The sequence below is a fragment of the Botrytis fragariae genome (genome assembly GCF_013461495.1).
Source record: "Botrytis fragariae strain BVB16 chromosome Unknown tig00000163, whole genome shotgun sequence".
NCBI classification, from domain to species: Eukaryota; Fungi; Ascomycota; class Leotiomycetes; order Helotiales; family Sclerotiniaceae; genus Botrytis; species Botrytis fragariae.
The window spans coordinates 880,975-895,266 of NW_023500999.1; the positions used below are offsets into that span (position 1 = coordinate 880,975).

At 42.7% G+C, this 14,292-nt stretch overlaps 3 protein-coding genes across 3 annotated transcripts; 2 read left to right on the forward strand and 1 right to left on the reverse strand.

Annotated features, from left to right (window-relative positions):
- Positions 1–461: 461 nt before the first annotated feature.
- Bfra_009847 (uncharacterized protein) lies at positions 462–1,475 on the reverse strand (the record flags this gene model as incomplete). The annotated part of the gene is made up of 2 exons (XM_037340184.1): positions 462–1,280; positions 1,335–1,475. The coding sequence occupies 2 exons, from the start codon at positions 1,473–1,475 to the stop codon at positions 462–464; spliced, it is 960 nt and encodes a 319-aa protein (XP_037189407.1).
- A 5,610-nt stretch (positions 1,476–7,085) lies between these two features.
- On the forward strand, positions 7,086–8,220 carry Bfra_009848 (putative myb dna-binding domain protein; the record flags this gene model as incomplete). Its single annotated transcript, XM_037340185.1, has 4 exons — positions 7,086–7,592; positions 7,849–7,881; positions 7,938–8,021; positions 8,176–8,220. The coding sequence occupies 4 exons, from the start codon at positions 7,086–7,088 to the stop codon at positions 8,218–8,220; spliced, it is 669 nt and encodes a 222-aa protein (XP_037189408.1).
- Positions 8,221–12,847: 4,627 nt separating this feature from the next.
- Positions 12,848–14,292, forward strand: Bfra_009849 (putative glycoside hydrolase family 16 protein; the record flags this gene model as incomplete). The annotated part of the gene is made up of 3 exons (XM_037340186.1): positions 12,848–12,953; positions 13,012–13,449; positions 13,499–14,292. 3 exons carry the CDS (start codon positions 12,848–12,850, stop codon positions 14,290–14,292), a joined length of 1,338 nt encoding a protein of 445 aa, XP_037189409.1.

Consider the following 14,292-nt stretch of genomic DNA (forward strand, 5'->3'; position numbering starts at 1 on the left):
GGACACAAATGGTTTTAGACGCAATCTCATGGTCTGCAAAAGACACATATGAAACCATAAGGATGTTTTATGTCGAAAAGTACGGGGTTTACGAATAAACAAATGAATGGTAGTGAAACAACTGGGACAGATAGAAGGCAGATGGATTTAAAATTCAAAAGTATATTCAAGATTCGCGTTATTGCGATCAAAGCTTGCTACTGTACTACACAAAATTCCCTATTGGACAGGTTGATAGATGGATTTGAATGAATGCCCCATAACTCCCCCCCTTACGCCGAGAAGAATAGATCATCGTGCAAATACCCTCTGTTCCCAAATCGTATCCAAAGTGGAGCTCGAACTCCTCCCCTCCTGACCATCATCCAATTCGTGTCGTATCAATAAGATTACCATTTCTTGTGTACCACCTGACGAACGAAATCGTGAATAGATATAAATGATAAAGAAAGAAAAACAATTTAACACATCTCCCTACTCTCCTCCAATCTTTTGATCATCTCTCTTTCCTTAGGGCTACGGGGACTAGCATCAATACCGAGAAGTGCCGAGATACTGGTAGCGTTGTTCTTGATCTCTTGGCTTGGTGATGGCAATCGTTGAGGGGCTTGGCTGTTGTAATGATGGTAGCTTGCTCGGTTGAGATTTGGCATGTCTGGAGAGACACATGGAGTTGGTGGTCCATTGGATGCGACACCTTGCTTCCAGGTCTCCTCGAGTAAAAGAGGAGATACACCTCCGCCATACTCGGATGCTATGACGTTCCAGAAAGAGTTGCGATGAGCTTCGTATACACGACGAAGACGTTCTTTGTCAACGCTGGCAACCGTGACTGGGGTGGAAGTCATGATGCAATCGAGACGGAGAGCTTGATCCGATGGGGAATCATTAATTGAGTGTCGAGAAGCGGTTGGCTTTGGGAGAATAGCAATTGGGTGACCGAGAGTTCTGGAAGGGCTGTTGGAAGCTGAGCGGGATAAAAGTGAAGATGCAGATGGGAGTTGAACATGTTGAGGTGATTGCGGTGAGTAGTTATAGACAGGTGATATGGCTCGGAGATGGGTAGCCTCGTCAATCGGAGATGGCATTCGGAGAGGTAAAGTCGAAGATTCTGAATTGGAGCTACCAGAAGAAGCCATAGAATTGGTACGCTTGCGGCGGTTGCTTCCATGGGACAATTGATGATAGTGGAGACGGCAAGCCAATTCAGTCTTCTTCAAATGAGAAGCGATATGCTTGTAAGGCATTTTTTGAAGACGAGTTTGAAGAAGATAAACTTCCTAGTATGATTGATTAGTAAGTTTCCTTATTGAAAGTTTCTGTTTCATTCATACCTCATCCTCGCTCCAAGCTCTGCCGCCACCAGTCGAAGCCGTTTTACGGTTCTTCTGGATGCCATATTCGTGTCGTTGGGCTACGTCGACTGGAACGTATGTGGATGATGCCACTTGGGTGTTCATTTGGTTGGCAGACATGATGATAGTCGTTGATTGATGATAAATTGAAAGTATATTGTGTAAAAGATGGTTGAACCGGCGATCGAAGAATCGAAAATGTTGTTAAAAGTTGGTATAGAATATAATCTTTGTCAAAAAGTCGGAATAAGATAAGTAAAACAAGATATAACTACAATAAAGAATGTAAGGCAGCCAAACCAGTTGGTGAAGAAAGGAAAGTAAATATTAGCTGCGAAATAGGTAGTCACGTCAAGTGTAAGGAAAGAAAAGGAAAAATTAAAGAGCAGAACGCTGGGTATTATATGAAGAACCAACTTGGTCGTCTGGAATATCGACAAGACCAAGTTCAGTAACCTCTGGAGTTCAAAACCGTCTTACAGGGAACGACGAGTAGTTGATGGAATCACAGTTTCTGATTGTGCATGGGTAGAGTTGCATATCTCTATGAGTTTTCATCCCGTTTCTGCATCAAAATAGTGTTTCTTAGGTACTGGGGTAAATGATGTAAATCTCTGTTTGACGTTTGAGGCGGGGTCTCAAGTGCGATGACCTTGATGACATTCAAAACTTGCGTCGACATTTCATAGGAGAACTCTCCCAGATGACTATCGGAAATTGAAATCTCCGTAAACGCAAACTTCTGGATGGTTGAATTTGTACATACGGCCCATGCGACTTCGCAACAAGGCGTTTTCTCACAGCAACATCAAAATGAGCAATGGAATTATTGCAATTGACGATTTCTGCAATGTTACAAGACCTGGAGGGGTCGAGGGGGAAGCGAGTTTCGAAGAGTTTCGTACCGGGATTATGGTGACCCTCATTGACCCTCGAGCCACCGATACCAAGGACTTTAAAATTCTTATCTCACTTATCCTTCCTGGGAAAAAGCTTCGAATGCATGAATAATCGTGGAGATGGGACGTAAATAAGACCAAAGTTGGAACAATCGCCGCGCGCCTCTGTGATCATGCTTGATATTCCAGTGTTTGGACCATTTAGAACCGTTTGGAGTGGCTCATTAGTACGACGCGATTTGCCCTACACAACAAGTAGAAGAGCAACCAAGAACTACTAACAATAAATGACAGGTCAGGAATAGGAACAATTAATATCGAAATAGAATAGCGTCATTAAATTTGTCGTCGCACCGCACAGGCACAACACTATCTATCCTTAGCTGAGGTACTAAGAAACGTTGTGTTGACGCAAAGCAATGGTACTCGCAGGAGATACTACAAACGTGCTCTCCAATATTCTCTCTAATCTGCATTGAGCGTAGAAATGCTAATAAGTCGGGAGGTTGGTTGATACTGAATACAAGTGGACAGTCAGTTCGATTAGAGTCTGAAATTAATGAAATATCTTTGCATAAGACGTTTCGAGGTATTTTGAGATGTGAAAATGAAGCTATTGAGAACTTTTCATGTTAGATACTTGAACGATTGATTCGAGTTTTTTCATCGTTCGTCTCAAATCACGTAAGATAGTTGAATCTGCAAATTGAAGCGATCCAAGTGTTGGAAAAAGAGATTGGCCAGTGTCCGGAAGGGTGAGCGTCCGATCTTTGATGAGCTCGGTGAGGTGACATCCCACCAAAGAAGTATGTGTACTGACGGCCCGTACTGAGTCCTGACTACCTAATACATACCTACCTACCTACCAGATAGGTCTAGGCAGGTCTAGCTAGGTAGGGGGTAGGTAGGAGGCAATCGATGACCAAGACATCAAGGGTTCTAATTCTGACAGCCACAACAGCCCTATAAGGAAAGTAAGTAACGGAAAGTCTAATCATGGATGTTGTTAGTGTACTTGGGTCAATATGCTTAAGTTTCAATGGATACTCTCGTATGAGTCGTATCTGATTCTGATCATCAAGGGTCGGAAATTTTAGACTCAAAGGGTATGATGGAGAGTCTAAAACCCTGGGAACTGGACTAACTGGGATTTATTTTTCAGATGAAGGGGGAAAAGTCGTTAATCAAACCTTGTCACCTGAGCACTTATTTGGAGTAGACACTAGGTAGATATCTACTTGAGCACCTACCTTGAATTGGTACCTTTAAAGTTGCTTTTAACCTTGTTTATCATCAACGGATAATTCGACCCTTCTTCGACTACTACTCTATACGTACCTAGGTGCTACGTAATATCTACTTTATCCCTTAACGACCTAGGTATTCAATCATCTTATTCAACATGTGCAGGTTTACCATCGTATCTTTCTGTCATCATCACCTAACTTTACTCTATTCATGGGTAATATTCCAATTACCCCATATACGACGATGTACATACCGATACATGCATACGAGATGCGATACCAAGAACGGATAATGAATCGCCTAACTATACCTTAACGCTTGTTATTCTAAATTGTTCGACTTGGCAAAGCAGTCACTCTGAAATGAGATTTGAGCAAGTATTGGATGAATATGGTGGCGTGGCCTCAAACAAAGGCGATCGAATTCTGTCACTCGTTATGTCTCGAGGTCATCGCATGAAAAGAAAGAATTTTCATAACGGTGAAGGAATATAATAGCAGGTACATGAACCTGTTTGGGTAAGCAAGAACATATCACCAGTAAGAATGGTTAAAAATGCTCGGAGGATAAACTGTTAGCTTACTTATGCGCCTGTTGTGCTGTTGTACTGCGGTTACGACCTTTTAAGATATGATGATTTGTTGGTTAAGGTTCATTTGAAGACATGTTGTGTTTTGATTTTCTAAATCCTATCATCATTTCTACTCCGCAAATCTCCACCATGGAACAATTAGAAACTTGTTCTATCTTTCCCCCTCTTTCGCCCCCAATTTGTCGGATTTCGCCCATCCGAGTCGAAGGGTCATGTAGGAAGTGTCGAAATGAAAGGCATCAGAATGACAATCAAAATAATATATGTTACAAGGTGATAATTCACAGAATCTCTAGACTTCGAACTTTGTGATTCATATCACGTGAAATACACGTGCTCATACGAACCATTCCTCTTTTTTCTCCCTCTCGGATTTCAATTTCGCTGAAATCCAGAAGATGGTCGGATGTGAGTAGCCGGCAGACTTTTCCTCCGAGTATTATTCCATAGTTTTACAACTATGGCTAGGTGCAGATACGGCAGGATCCATACGCCGTTACTTTGGTTAGCCAAGATCATGCATGTATCCGGAGGTATTCAATTTGACAGTCTCACTACAGTTCATTGTTCACGAGGTATACTTGCTTAACTTCCATAATATAGCCGTCAAGAAGGGAACAGTCACGAGTCCCCTTGTTTTATGGAGAAACAAACTAATAAAATCGACCATCTCAAACTTCGGAGGAACCTAAGGGGTTGTTACTTTGGAACATCAAACAAAACAAACGAAAAAAGCCGTTTGAACGGGAAACTACTACCTCAAGGTTTTCCTCAATAAGTAACACCTGTCCGCTCTTGATCCCCTTAGAGATCCCCTTGAAACAAACACATGAAGCTAAAATTGTTTGCTCGCCTTATTAGTCCGTCTCTTTTTTTTCCATATCAAGAGCCCAAAACCAAAACCATACATCTCCTGAAGACAATCCAAACGGTCGGGTCCACCATTCATGTTGTTGGGTATATGAATCCCAACCACTCTTTTCCAATCACGGCCCGAGGATCCCGTCTATTATCCAATAACCGGCACGGAAGTGTCAACGAGTCCATGTACCGCTTTTCAATTCATTTTGCATTTAAAATTTGAATTACATGTCGGCGAATGCCTGGTGCGGGCTGCGGCGAAGCAACCCCAATTTCGAATCATCGGGAACGCCTTGCAGTTGATAGCAAACATTTCTACCATTCACAATGAACTCTTTACGCCGTTTACCTTGGCCTCATTATTTGATTGCATTATCAAGGTAACCCAAAGGTCATTCCTTGTACTGTACATACGGAGATATATGTAATTGATGTCAAAGGGTTAAAGATGCACAATGCTGTCAGATTGACCAAACATTGCCAACATGATGCCTCGTACACGCATGGACCTGCACATGGATTGTCAATTAATAAAGGGACGGAAACCAACCTAGAGGGGAACAAAATTAAATAGGGGAGGTTCCACGAAAGGTGACGGACCAATTCATATTGATCAAATAGTGACAACAACTCAAGCCAAGATCTGGATGAGAAGGAAGAAGTGCGATCGCCTCGTCTAGAACTTGAATCCTCTATACACCGCTTTGATTTCAAGGTGTTGATACGAGAAGAGTGATTGCTGGGATATTTTCAGTGATCTGAGATATGCTCTTATCACATATCTTCTAGCTTGAAAGCAATATTGATTAATACGTCTAGTACAGGAATGAGTACAGAGAAACCATGGCACATTGGCAAGAGAGTGGATTAATCGATAAGCCCCAAGATGATAATTTCATTTGTTGATATGCTTCCAAACTAGGTAGATTGCGAGATGTATGGGATATTGTGCTAAATGTTGCATACCCCGCAGCTTTCGGTTCTAGTATAAACGACAGGACAGCTCTTCAACCATTCAGATCTCCCCTCTGACAAGCATCATTTATGAACCTCCAATCAAGATATTCATATTCGCACCATTACATGCATCTTACTACTGCACATCGAGCTGAGTCAAATCAACCAAGCAAAAGCCGGCAGAAAATGTATCACGATGACTTACTTCTCTCCGGGGTCAAGGAAAATCATGAAATGTAATTAACTTTGCATCCTCTTCACCAACAACCCACGTTCATCCCCTGCCCAGTGTAACCAAAACGCCGGAGAAAGACGAAAGAGTTTGGGGGCAGTTCGAGTTTCCTCATCTTCTATACCTCGAGATGACTTCTACAGACCCTAGTATTTGGTGGTAGCACAAAAGTTTACAATAAACGCAGACGTGGATCTGACGATCTTTCCACTAGGAAAATACATGGATGATGACCATTCATGTATGCTCATTTTCTCACCCTCCTCATCCACACCACTTGTCAGCCTGTTTTTGCAATTCGAGCCCGTCATTCCCCTTGACTTTCCGTCCTCGCAAGCCGCGCTGGAAATGAGAAATGCAGAAGTATGCTTGAGCTAACGAATATCCGTATATTAATACATGGCCAATACTTAAATTTATGGAGATGCATCTCAGGCTCTTGCAGTGTGTGCGATAGACCTATGATTGGCACTTCAGCCGCTCGAAGTCACTGCAAGGACGGTTGGTATCGTGTATGTACCGTGGCCCGATCGTAGACAGGCATATTTATTATTGTTTCTTCCGGCTTCTATTCCTTGTCCACATGTCATGTCCTTGGAACATGTACCGAGGATACTTAATGTCTGGATGTGGCCGCCCCCCTCTAGTCATCAGATCACACCTATAACAACAAAATTCCCCATCATCAAACTTCACACAATATCTTGCTTGTCACACAATATTAGATGAATGGGCCATCGACTATATCATTAACATCTCCACTTCCCCAGACGCCTTACAGGTTGTCCTAGGATCCGAAGTGGTGCCAAGCGCTTCCAACGGTCTTCGGCAAGATATGCAAAGAAAGGGATGTCAGCCCTGTTGACTACAATCAAACGTTCCCAAGTACATGAGAACGTAAGTATCTTTGTATCTATACCCCAGCCTCACACGGTGATCTTATGAACCAATCCACACGCGAGCCTGCAGCTCCCTCCGACACCTCTCTCGCGCAACAACCACCTAAAAACTTCTCGAACCTTCCCGACCTCGAAGATTTCTCTGCATTCTTTACCTTTCCCGCGCATTCACCCCCGACCATCCATCCAATGTCTAAGCGTGTAGATAGACAAGAAATCGACCCTAACGCGAGCTTTCAACTCTCACACAATCATCCATCGACTGCCGACACATCTACTCTCAAATCCGAGGTTCCTTCGCCAGCCAGCTCGCGAAATAAGAGACGCGCCTCGGGCCCTGCGACGGCAACGAATACTTCGGTTTTCAATATGCAGGCGGGTTCATCTATTGCAGGACCTTCTTCGGCGGGTTTAGATGATCCCAATATGGCCTCGTCGATGGCACCACCTGCTAAAAAGAGTCGTACCAATACTCCTTGGACACCTGCTGAAGAGCAGAGATTGAAGAATATGAGGGATGCAGGTAATAGCTGGGCGGATATTGCAAAGGTGAGATAAGATGAAAGTCTGCTTTGGAGTGAGCCAAACAGACTTTTCATGTCAAGTCGCACAAAGCCTGGAGACGAAGCTAAGACCTGAAATTTGTGTTTGTAGACTTTCCCAGCAAGAACTGAAGGAAGTGTCAAGAAGCACTGGTACAAGGTAGATACATACTTTCATTCTCATCATTTTCTCCCCGGATATCTTTCTCGCTAGTACGAAAGTAGTATGGATGGTGTTATAACATGGACTAATAGAATTTTAGGACATGCATTATGCAGAATTCGCGGAAGATGAGGTACGTTCTATCTTTGCAGCATATCATGCATATGGTACGTGCTGATGCTCAAATAGAGTCAGGCTTTGCTCGCGGCTATCAAGGATTACGAGGCGAATAAGTGGAAGGCTATTGGACAGAAAGTTGGAAAACCCGCCAAGGTAAGCTTTGATTTCTTCTTGTTCTTTGACTTTATATCTGGGACATCTGGTCTTGGGAAATGCTGGTCTGCGATATGTACTTTCTGAAGTATGGAGACTAGTATCGATACAATAAACAACCCATAACTAATCAAGCTTCCTATTCGTCTTCTAGGCTTGCGAACAGTACGCCAAAGATAATTTTAGCGGGAAAATATAAGGGGGGCGCTGGATGGGATCGGGTGGGATGCTTTTGACATGGTATTTTTTTCTCTTCGTATTTTTTGTTTATTTCTTCTTCAAAATTATCTTCGGTACATCTCTTTGGAAGGAAGTACAGGATGTTGGTTTGGGTATTGGATTGGCTCGGCTCGGCTCTTGGTTTGATCATTTGGTTTGAGGAGAAAGTTATCTTACCTATTTTTATATGTAAAAGCTTGCATGGATGTTTATTTGTCTATTGAATTTATGTTGATTTTGTGCGATTCTGTCTTTTTGGGTTTGCAACTTCTATGCTTGGATTGAGTTGGGATAGCTGGGTGGGTTTATTGCATGAATGGATGGATGGATGAATCACGGTTGGAAAGAAAGGCGCGTTTCTATATCACTATTAAGGTGTTTGAATAAGAGCTCATCTCATCTCATCCCAACTCGCCTTCCTTCCTTTCTTTTCTCATTCTTCCCTCTCCTCCTGCTATTCTTCCCTTTTCTCGGAGACTCGAAAAACGACAATGAATGGTAATAACAACAGCAACGGAACACTCACGGAATGTTCACGTAGCATGCTTGCATACACGTGTGGCGTATACTTGAATCTGGCCGGCTTGATCTCTTTCGCTTCTCATTTCATTACTTTGGATTCTGGAAATGAATTTCTTCTGGGAGTCTGTGAGTGAGGCTTCTTTGGCTGGACTGTGGAGAGTGTTTTCTTTCTTTGGTTTCTCTTTTTTGATTTGTCTTTTGATTTCTCTTCTACCTTGTATCTTTTTTTTTTTTTTTTTTTTTTGATTTCCTTGTCTGCTTGCTTGCTTGCTTGCCAGCCGATTGATCTATAAATCTAGGATGGAAGGATTTGCACTTTGGAATCCTCGAGTAGGCCGAGCTTTGAGGGGTGGGATGAGATGAAATAGGATGGGGTGGTATGAGAGAGGGAATGGTAGGACGTATGCAACGTATGGGCTATGAAGTATGAGGTAAGAATGCAATGGAAGAATGGAAGAATGAGATAACAAGAGAGTCGAGAATGAAGATTGTAGTGATAGCGGGGTAGGATAGGGTAGGGTAGGATAGGAACCTGAACAAAAGAGTGAGAACTGAAAAGAGATTTTGGTATGCGTTGTTTGTATCTACTGAGGTGTGCTTGAAATACGTAGGTAGAGGTAGGTTTGGGGTTTATTGAATTTTGGTGGCAGGTGAGATGAGATGAGATGAGATGGGTTGGGTTGGGTTGGGCTTGGAACGGAGGTGTTGCTTGCAGCTTGAGAAAGTGAAAAATCGATGAGGGTGTGTATGAATAGGTGGATGCATAGATGGAGGTGTGTGCATGACAATGTCTGGGAGGGAAAGATACTGGGCTTCTGGACGCTGGAAAGATCGGAGGGAGTTGATGGATTGTGGATTGCGAGACTGCAAGGTGGTGAGGTTATGAGAGAGAGAATGAGATGATATCTATGATGGATGGGTGGGTGGTACATAGGTACGTATATGGTACAACACAGTCTGTCTAACATGATCCTGTCTAGTGCAGTCTAATCTAGTCTTACCGCGAGATTATCAATAACCTAGAACTAGAAGATGTTCATGTGTTACGTGCGGTTGTATTTGTGTTTTGAGTTAGATTAGATATGGAATTTTCTATGTAGGGCATAGCTGTCTAGTTAGTATGAGCTGGATTTGCTGGATATGCGGATAGATGTAGATATACACGTATATAATGGGTATGTATGTATGTATGTATGTATGTATGTATATGTGGTTTGGATACCATCCTATCTATCCTATACTTCTAGGGATACTATAGTATACGGTATTATAGATACCTTAGGTACCTACCCACTCATCTGCATAAACCTACACATAATAACTCCGATGGCGCAAACCTGCTTATTATCAGATAGGTATGTATGTATCATTCAGGAACATTCGCGGGTTCCTGATTTAGTCTCATTTCAGCATATCTCATCACATTTCATCACATCTCATGCTCATGCTCATGCTCATCTGACACCACAAGATACATAGTAAGTAGTGAGCGTACAAGTACCCAGGTAGGTACGATCAATCGCGTGCCGCGCCGTGCCGTGTTGCTAGTTTGTCGCTAGCTAGTATGATCTGTAGATTAGAGTGAGGGGTAGGAATGCTAGTTGTATTGGTGTATTGGTGTATAGGTACGAATGTATTGCTGGGGTGGATGTATATAAGTTATGATAATGCGATGATATACAGGTGGATATGGAATCTGGGGGTGGACATGAATGTGAGGGTGATGTGAGGCGCAAGGCTGATGGAGAGTACTTGGAGACGAGATTGATGATAGATGATGCATTCTAGATGATGTTTTTCTGTAAAAGAGATGATCTTGGCATAGATAGGTACGCGGTGGATGTTGTTGTACTTCTTCGCGGATACCAAATCGATGTCTTGAATTGAGGGGTGACGTGATACATTGTAATGCTCTCGAGAAATTGACATCTCCTCTCTACGTACCCATATCAACATGATTACCTATGCTCACTATATACCACACATGATGTAATACAATACGAAGATCATTCCCCAGAAACATTAAAGATATCCTACACAAAATGTTGACACGCGTTAACAATTCCAACGTTCGTTCGTTTCCACATGTTTTCTTTTTTTTCCTTCTTCGTGATCTCGTGGGGAGGGATTTTCAGGGGTTTCAGGGTTACTAAGGTTAAGCGCTGAAAAAAGTAAGTCAAAAGTCAAAAGAAAAGGTTCTCCCCGGAATTTGAGTGGAGTCTGATGGGGAAAGAGTGTAATTGCGTATGTGTGTACCGTTGTATGTATGTCAAATTGTGAATCAGATTTAAAGCTAAGGATTAACTTTCTGAGAGGTTTCATATTGTTATTGTCATGTGATGGTATGATGGTATGATGGTATGATTTTATGATCTTTGATTCTATGATCTTGGATTCTATGATCTTGGATTCTATGTTTCTACTGTTCTACGATCTATGATCTATGATTCTATTTCTATCATAAACAAATCGATTGATTCAAATACGAGGCATGTTTGCAAGTGACCTACTAGGCATCTACCTTGCTCATACAATTATGTATCACCCTCCCACGTGCCTCCTTCGTATTCCCTTCATGGCCACCAAATGATTCAAAAGGACTCACCTTGTATTGGCTTGTCCTTCCACCTAACTCGCAACACTACCCATTGGTAATCGCCCCGATTGTGCAAGTCTGCTTTTCCTCCTTCATTATTTGCCTCCCTCCTGGAGTGTATGCATGTCGAGTACGAGATTCTCCATATTTCTCTGTGCTGTGATTGGAAGCTTGATGAATGGGATGATGTGAATGCTCCACATTGATCATGCTAAATGATCCTCTACGCCCACTCTTTCGCAAAATAGAAATCTCCTAGTGGCGACTAGTCGGGACGGTGCGGAGGATATGCAGATCGAGATTAGGGCGAATTGGGATTGTGGTCTGGAGGGAGGGATGGATGGATGGAATTAGAAAACTGTGCTCTGCAGAATTGAGAACCTCGGGCGAAGGAAGCGAAGGGCGTTAGATATATGAGGTTTAATTGGGTGCAACTCCCTTTTGAATTGAGGATTTCCGTGGCGATTATGCTTGGTATAGGCATAGGTATCGTGAGTTCTTGAGGCTTGAGTATTGAGTACTGAGTATTGAGTATTGAGTCGTAAGTATAGAGTCGTAAGTATAGAGTCGTAAGTATGGAGTCGTAAGTCTTGATCTTGGAGGCTTGATCAGTCTCGAGTGAAGTAAAAAAGTGATCACAAAGATCACACCAACCAAAACAGCCAAAACGACCAACACCAATGCCAATACCAAATCCGTTAATATCTGTAATCCAACATAGCCGTCTGTCAAAATACTCGAGGTACATGGTCGTGCACTAGTTGTGAAAATAGTTACCACCATGGAATATTGCATGGATGAAAATAACCCATAACTCCTAGACCCTCTTTTACTGGTCTTGTCCTCCTTAAGCTTGTCTTCCCCATTCAAATACCTCTTTCTCCCTTTCCTTCCCCCCTATCCCACTTCTTTCTCCAGCTTCATCCATTATTCACAGGAAGTAGGTAAATCAATAAAAGTATTCACGACATCATTCGTTATTCGTCGTTGAGTCTTATTGTTCTATTGTCATTTTTCTTGTCAATCACATTCGCTTGGGAATCCATTCTTCCATTACACTACATCTGCCAAGCAAGCAAGAGCAATTTAATAATCTTTCCATTTGGAGGAATCTCAAGGGAAGGAACCGTACGAAGAAACCGTTAAACGCACATAAAACGGTCGACCAACATATTTCATATTACGACAAGGAAAGAATTCGGGGCTCTGGAATTTCGCGGGGAACTATAACTTTACTCCTCAGTTTTCGAACAAGAAATTCAATCGTGTCCCGCACATACTTATTCACTCGATACTAAAATACTTTAACTGCAATCCGCTGTTGATCTTACACTTTTATCGTGGACCTTTTATATTTCTTTTCCTGTTCATTGGACAATTCGTACTACCTCAAGGCGCCTCGATATCGCCAATCGCTTCGATATCAATTTGGGCGGTTCTCTTTTTTGACTTCTGCATATACATACACATACATACACATACATATAAAATGGTTGGAAAATCGACATTATTGACCGTCCTGGCGTCAGCCTCGGTGGCGTTCGCTGCTTGCAGTCTCGACAGCCATTGTCCTGAAGAAACTCCATGTTGCTCTCGTGAGTCTGCTCTTGAAAGTGTGAGTATAAATATGGAAGCTTGAACTAACAATCACAGAATATGGAGAATGTGGTACTGGCGCATATTGTCTGGGAGGTTGTGATCCTCGAATGTCATTTTCTCTCGATTCCTGCGTTCCCGAACCCGTTTGCGAAAGCGCTTCATATACCTTTACGAGCATGGATGGCATAACTTCAAACACAAAATACTTGGGTGATGCATCAAAGTCAGATTGGGTTTACAGTGGAAGTCCAGTTATCTACGATGATAATGTGTTGTTGACTATGTCGGCAAACTCGGTCGGAACGGTTATGGCATCTTCGACTTACATGTGGTATGGAAATGTGAAGGCAAAGTTCAAGACTAGTAGAGGTCAGGGTGTGGTTACGGCTTTTATTCTCTTCTCGGATGTGAAGGACGAAATCGATTACGAATTTATTGGTTCGGAATTGACCACTGCTCAATCCAACTACTATTTCCAGGGTATTACAAATTGTGAGTAAATCTCTCATGAGCGCTCGAGAACATACTAATCTGTTGAAAGATGACAACGAGTTAAACATCACCCTCTCCGATACATATGCCAATTATCACGAGTACGAGATTGATTGGACTCCTGATGAGATTACTTGGCTTGTAGATGGACAGGTTGGACGTACAAAGAAGCGTGCAGATACTTGGAATGCAACCGCAAACCAATGGAACTTCCCACAAACTCCTGCTCGAGTCCAACTCTCTCTTTGGCCCGGTGGTCTCGCAAGTAACGGTGCTGGAACTATTGCTTGGGCAGGTGGTGAAATTGACTGGAACTCTGAAGATATTCAAAACAACGGTTACTACTATGCCGCTTTTGAATCGGTCGACATTTCATGTTACAACGCAAAATCTGCTCCAGGAACGAATTCCGGAAAGTCATACTATTACAACAGTGCTTTGGGAACCAACAACACCGTGATCGATTCAAAAAATGCCACTATCCTTTCTTCCCTTTTGGCTACTGGAACCAACATGACCGCGGGAGAATCAGCAGCAGCTTCTGGTTCAACTGCCGTTTCCACTGCCGCCACAGTTCCTGGACTTACAGGTTCCGATGGTGGAGGAGTTGGAGATGACCATTCTGGCGATGACAGTAGCAGCAGCAGTGATTCTAGCTCGGGATCAGCAACTTCATCATCCAGTGGTTCATCTTCAACTAGCAGCAGTGGATTTTCCCAAGGAGATGGCTCTACCACTACCAGCAAAAGCAGTGCAGATAGCCTCGTCGCAAATCAAGAAAGAGTCCTCAAAGGCAGTGTATTTGCAGGTATTGTGGCAGTCGTTGCTATGATGGCTTTGTAA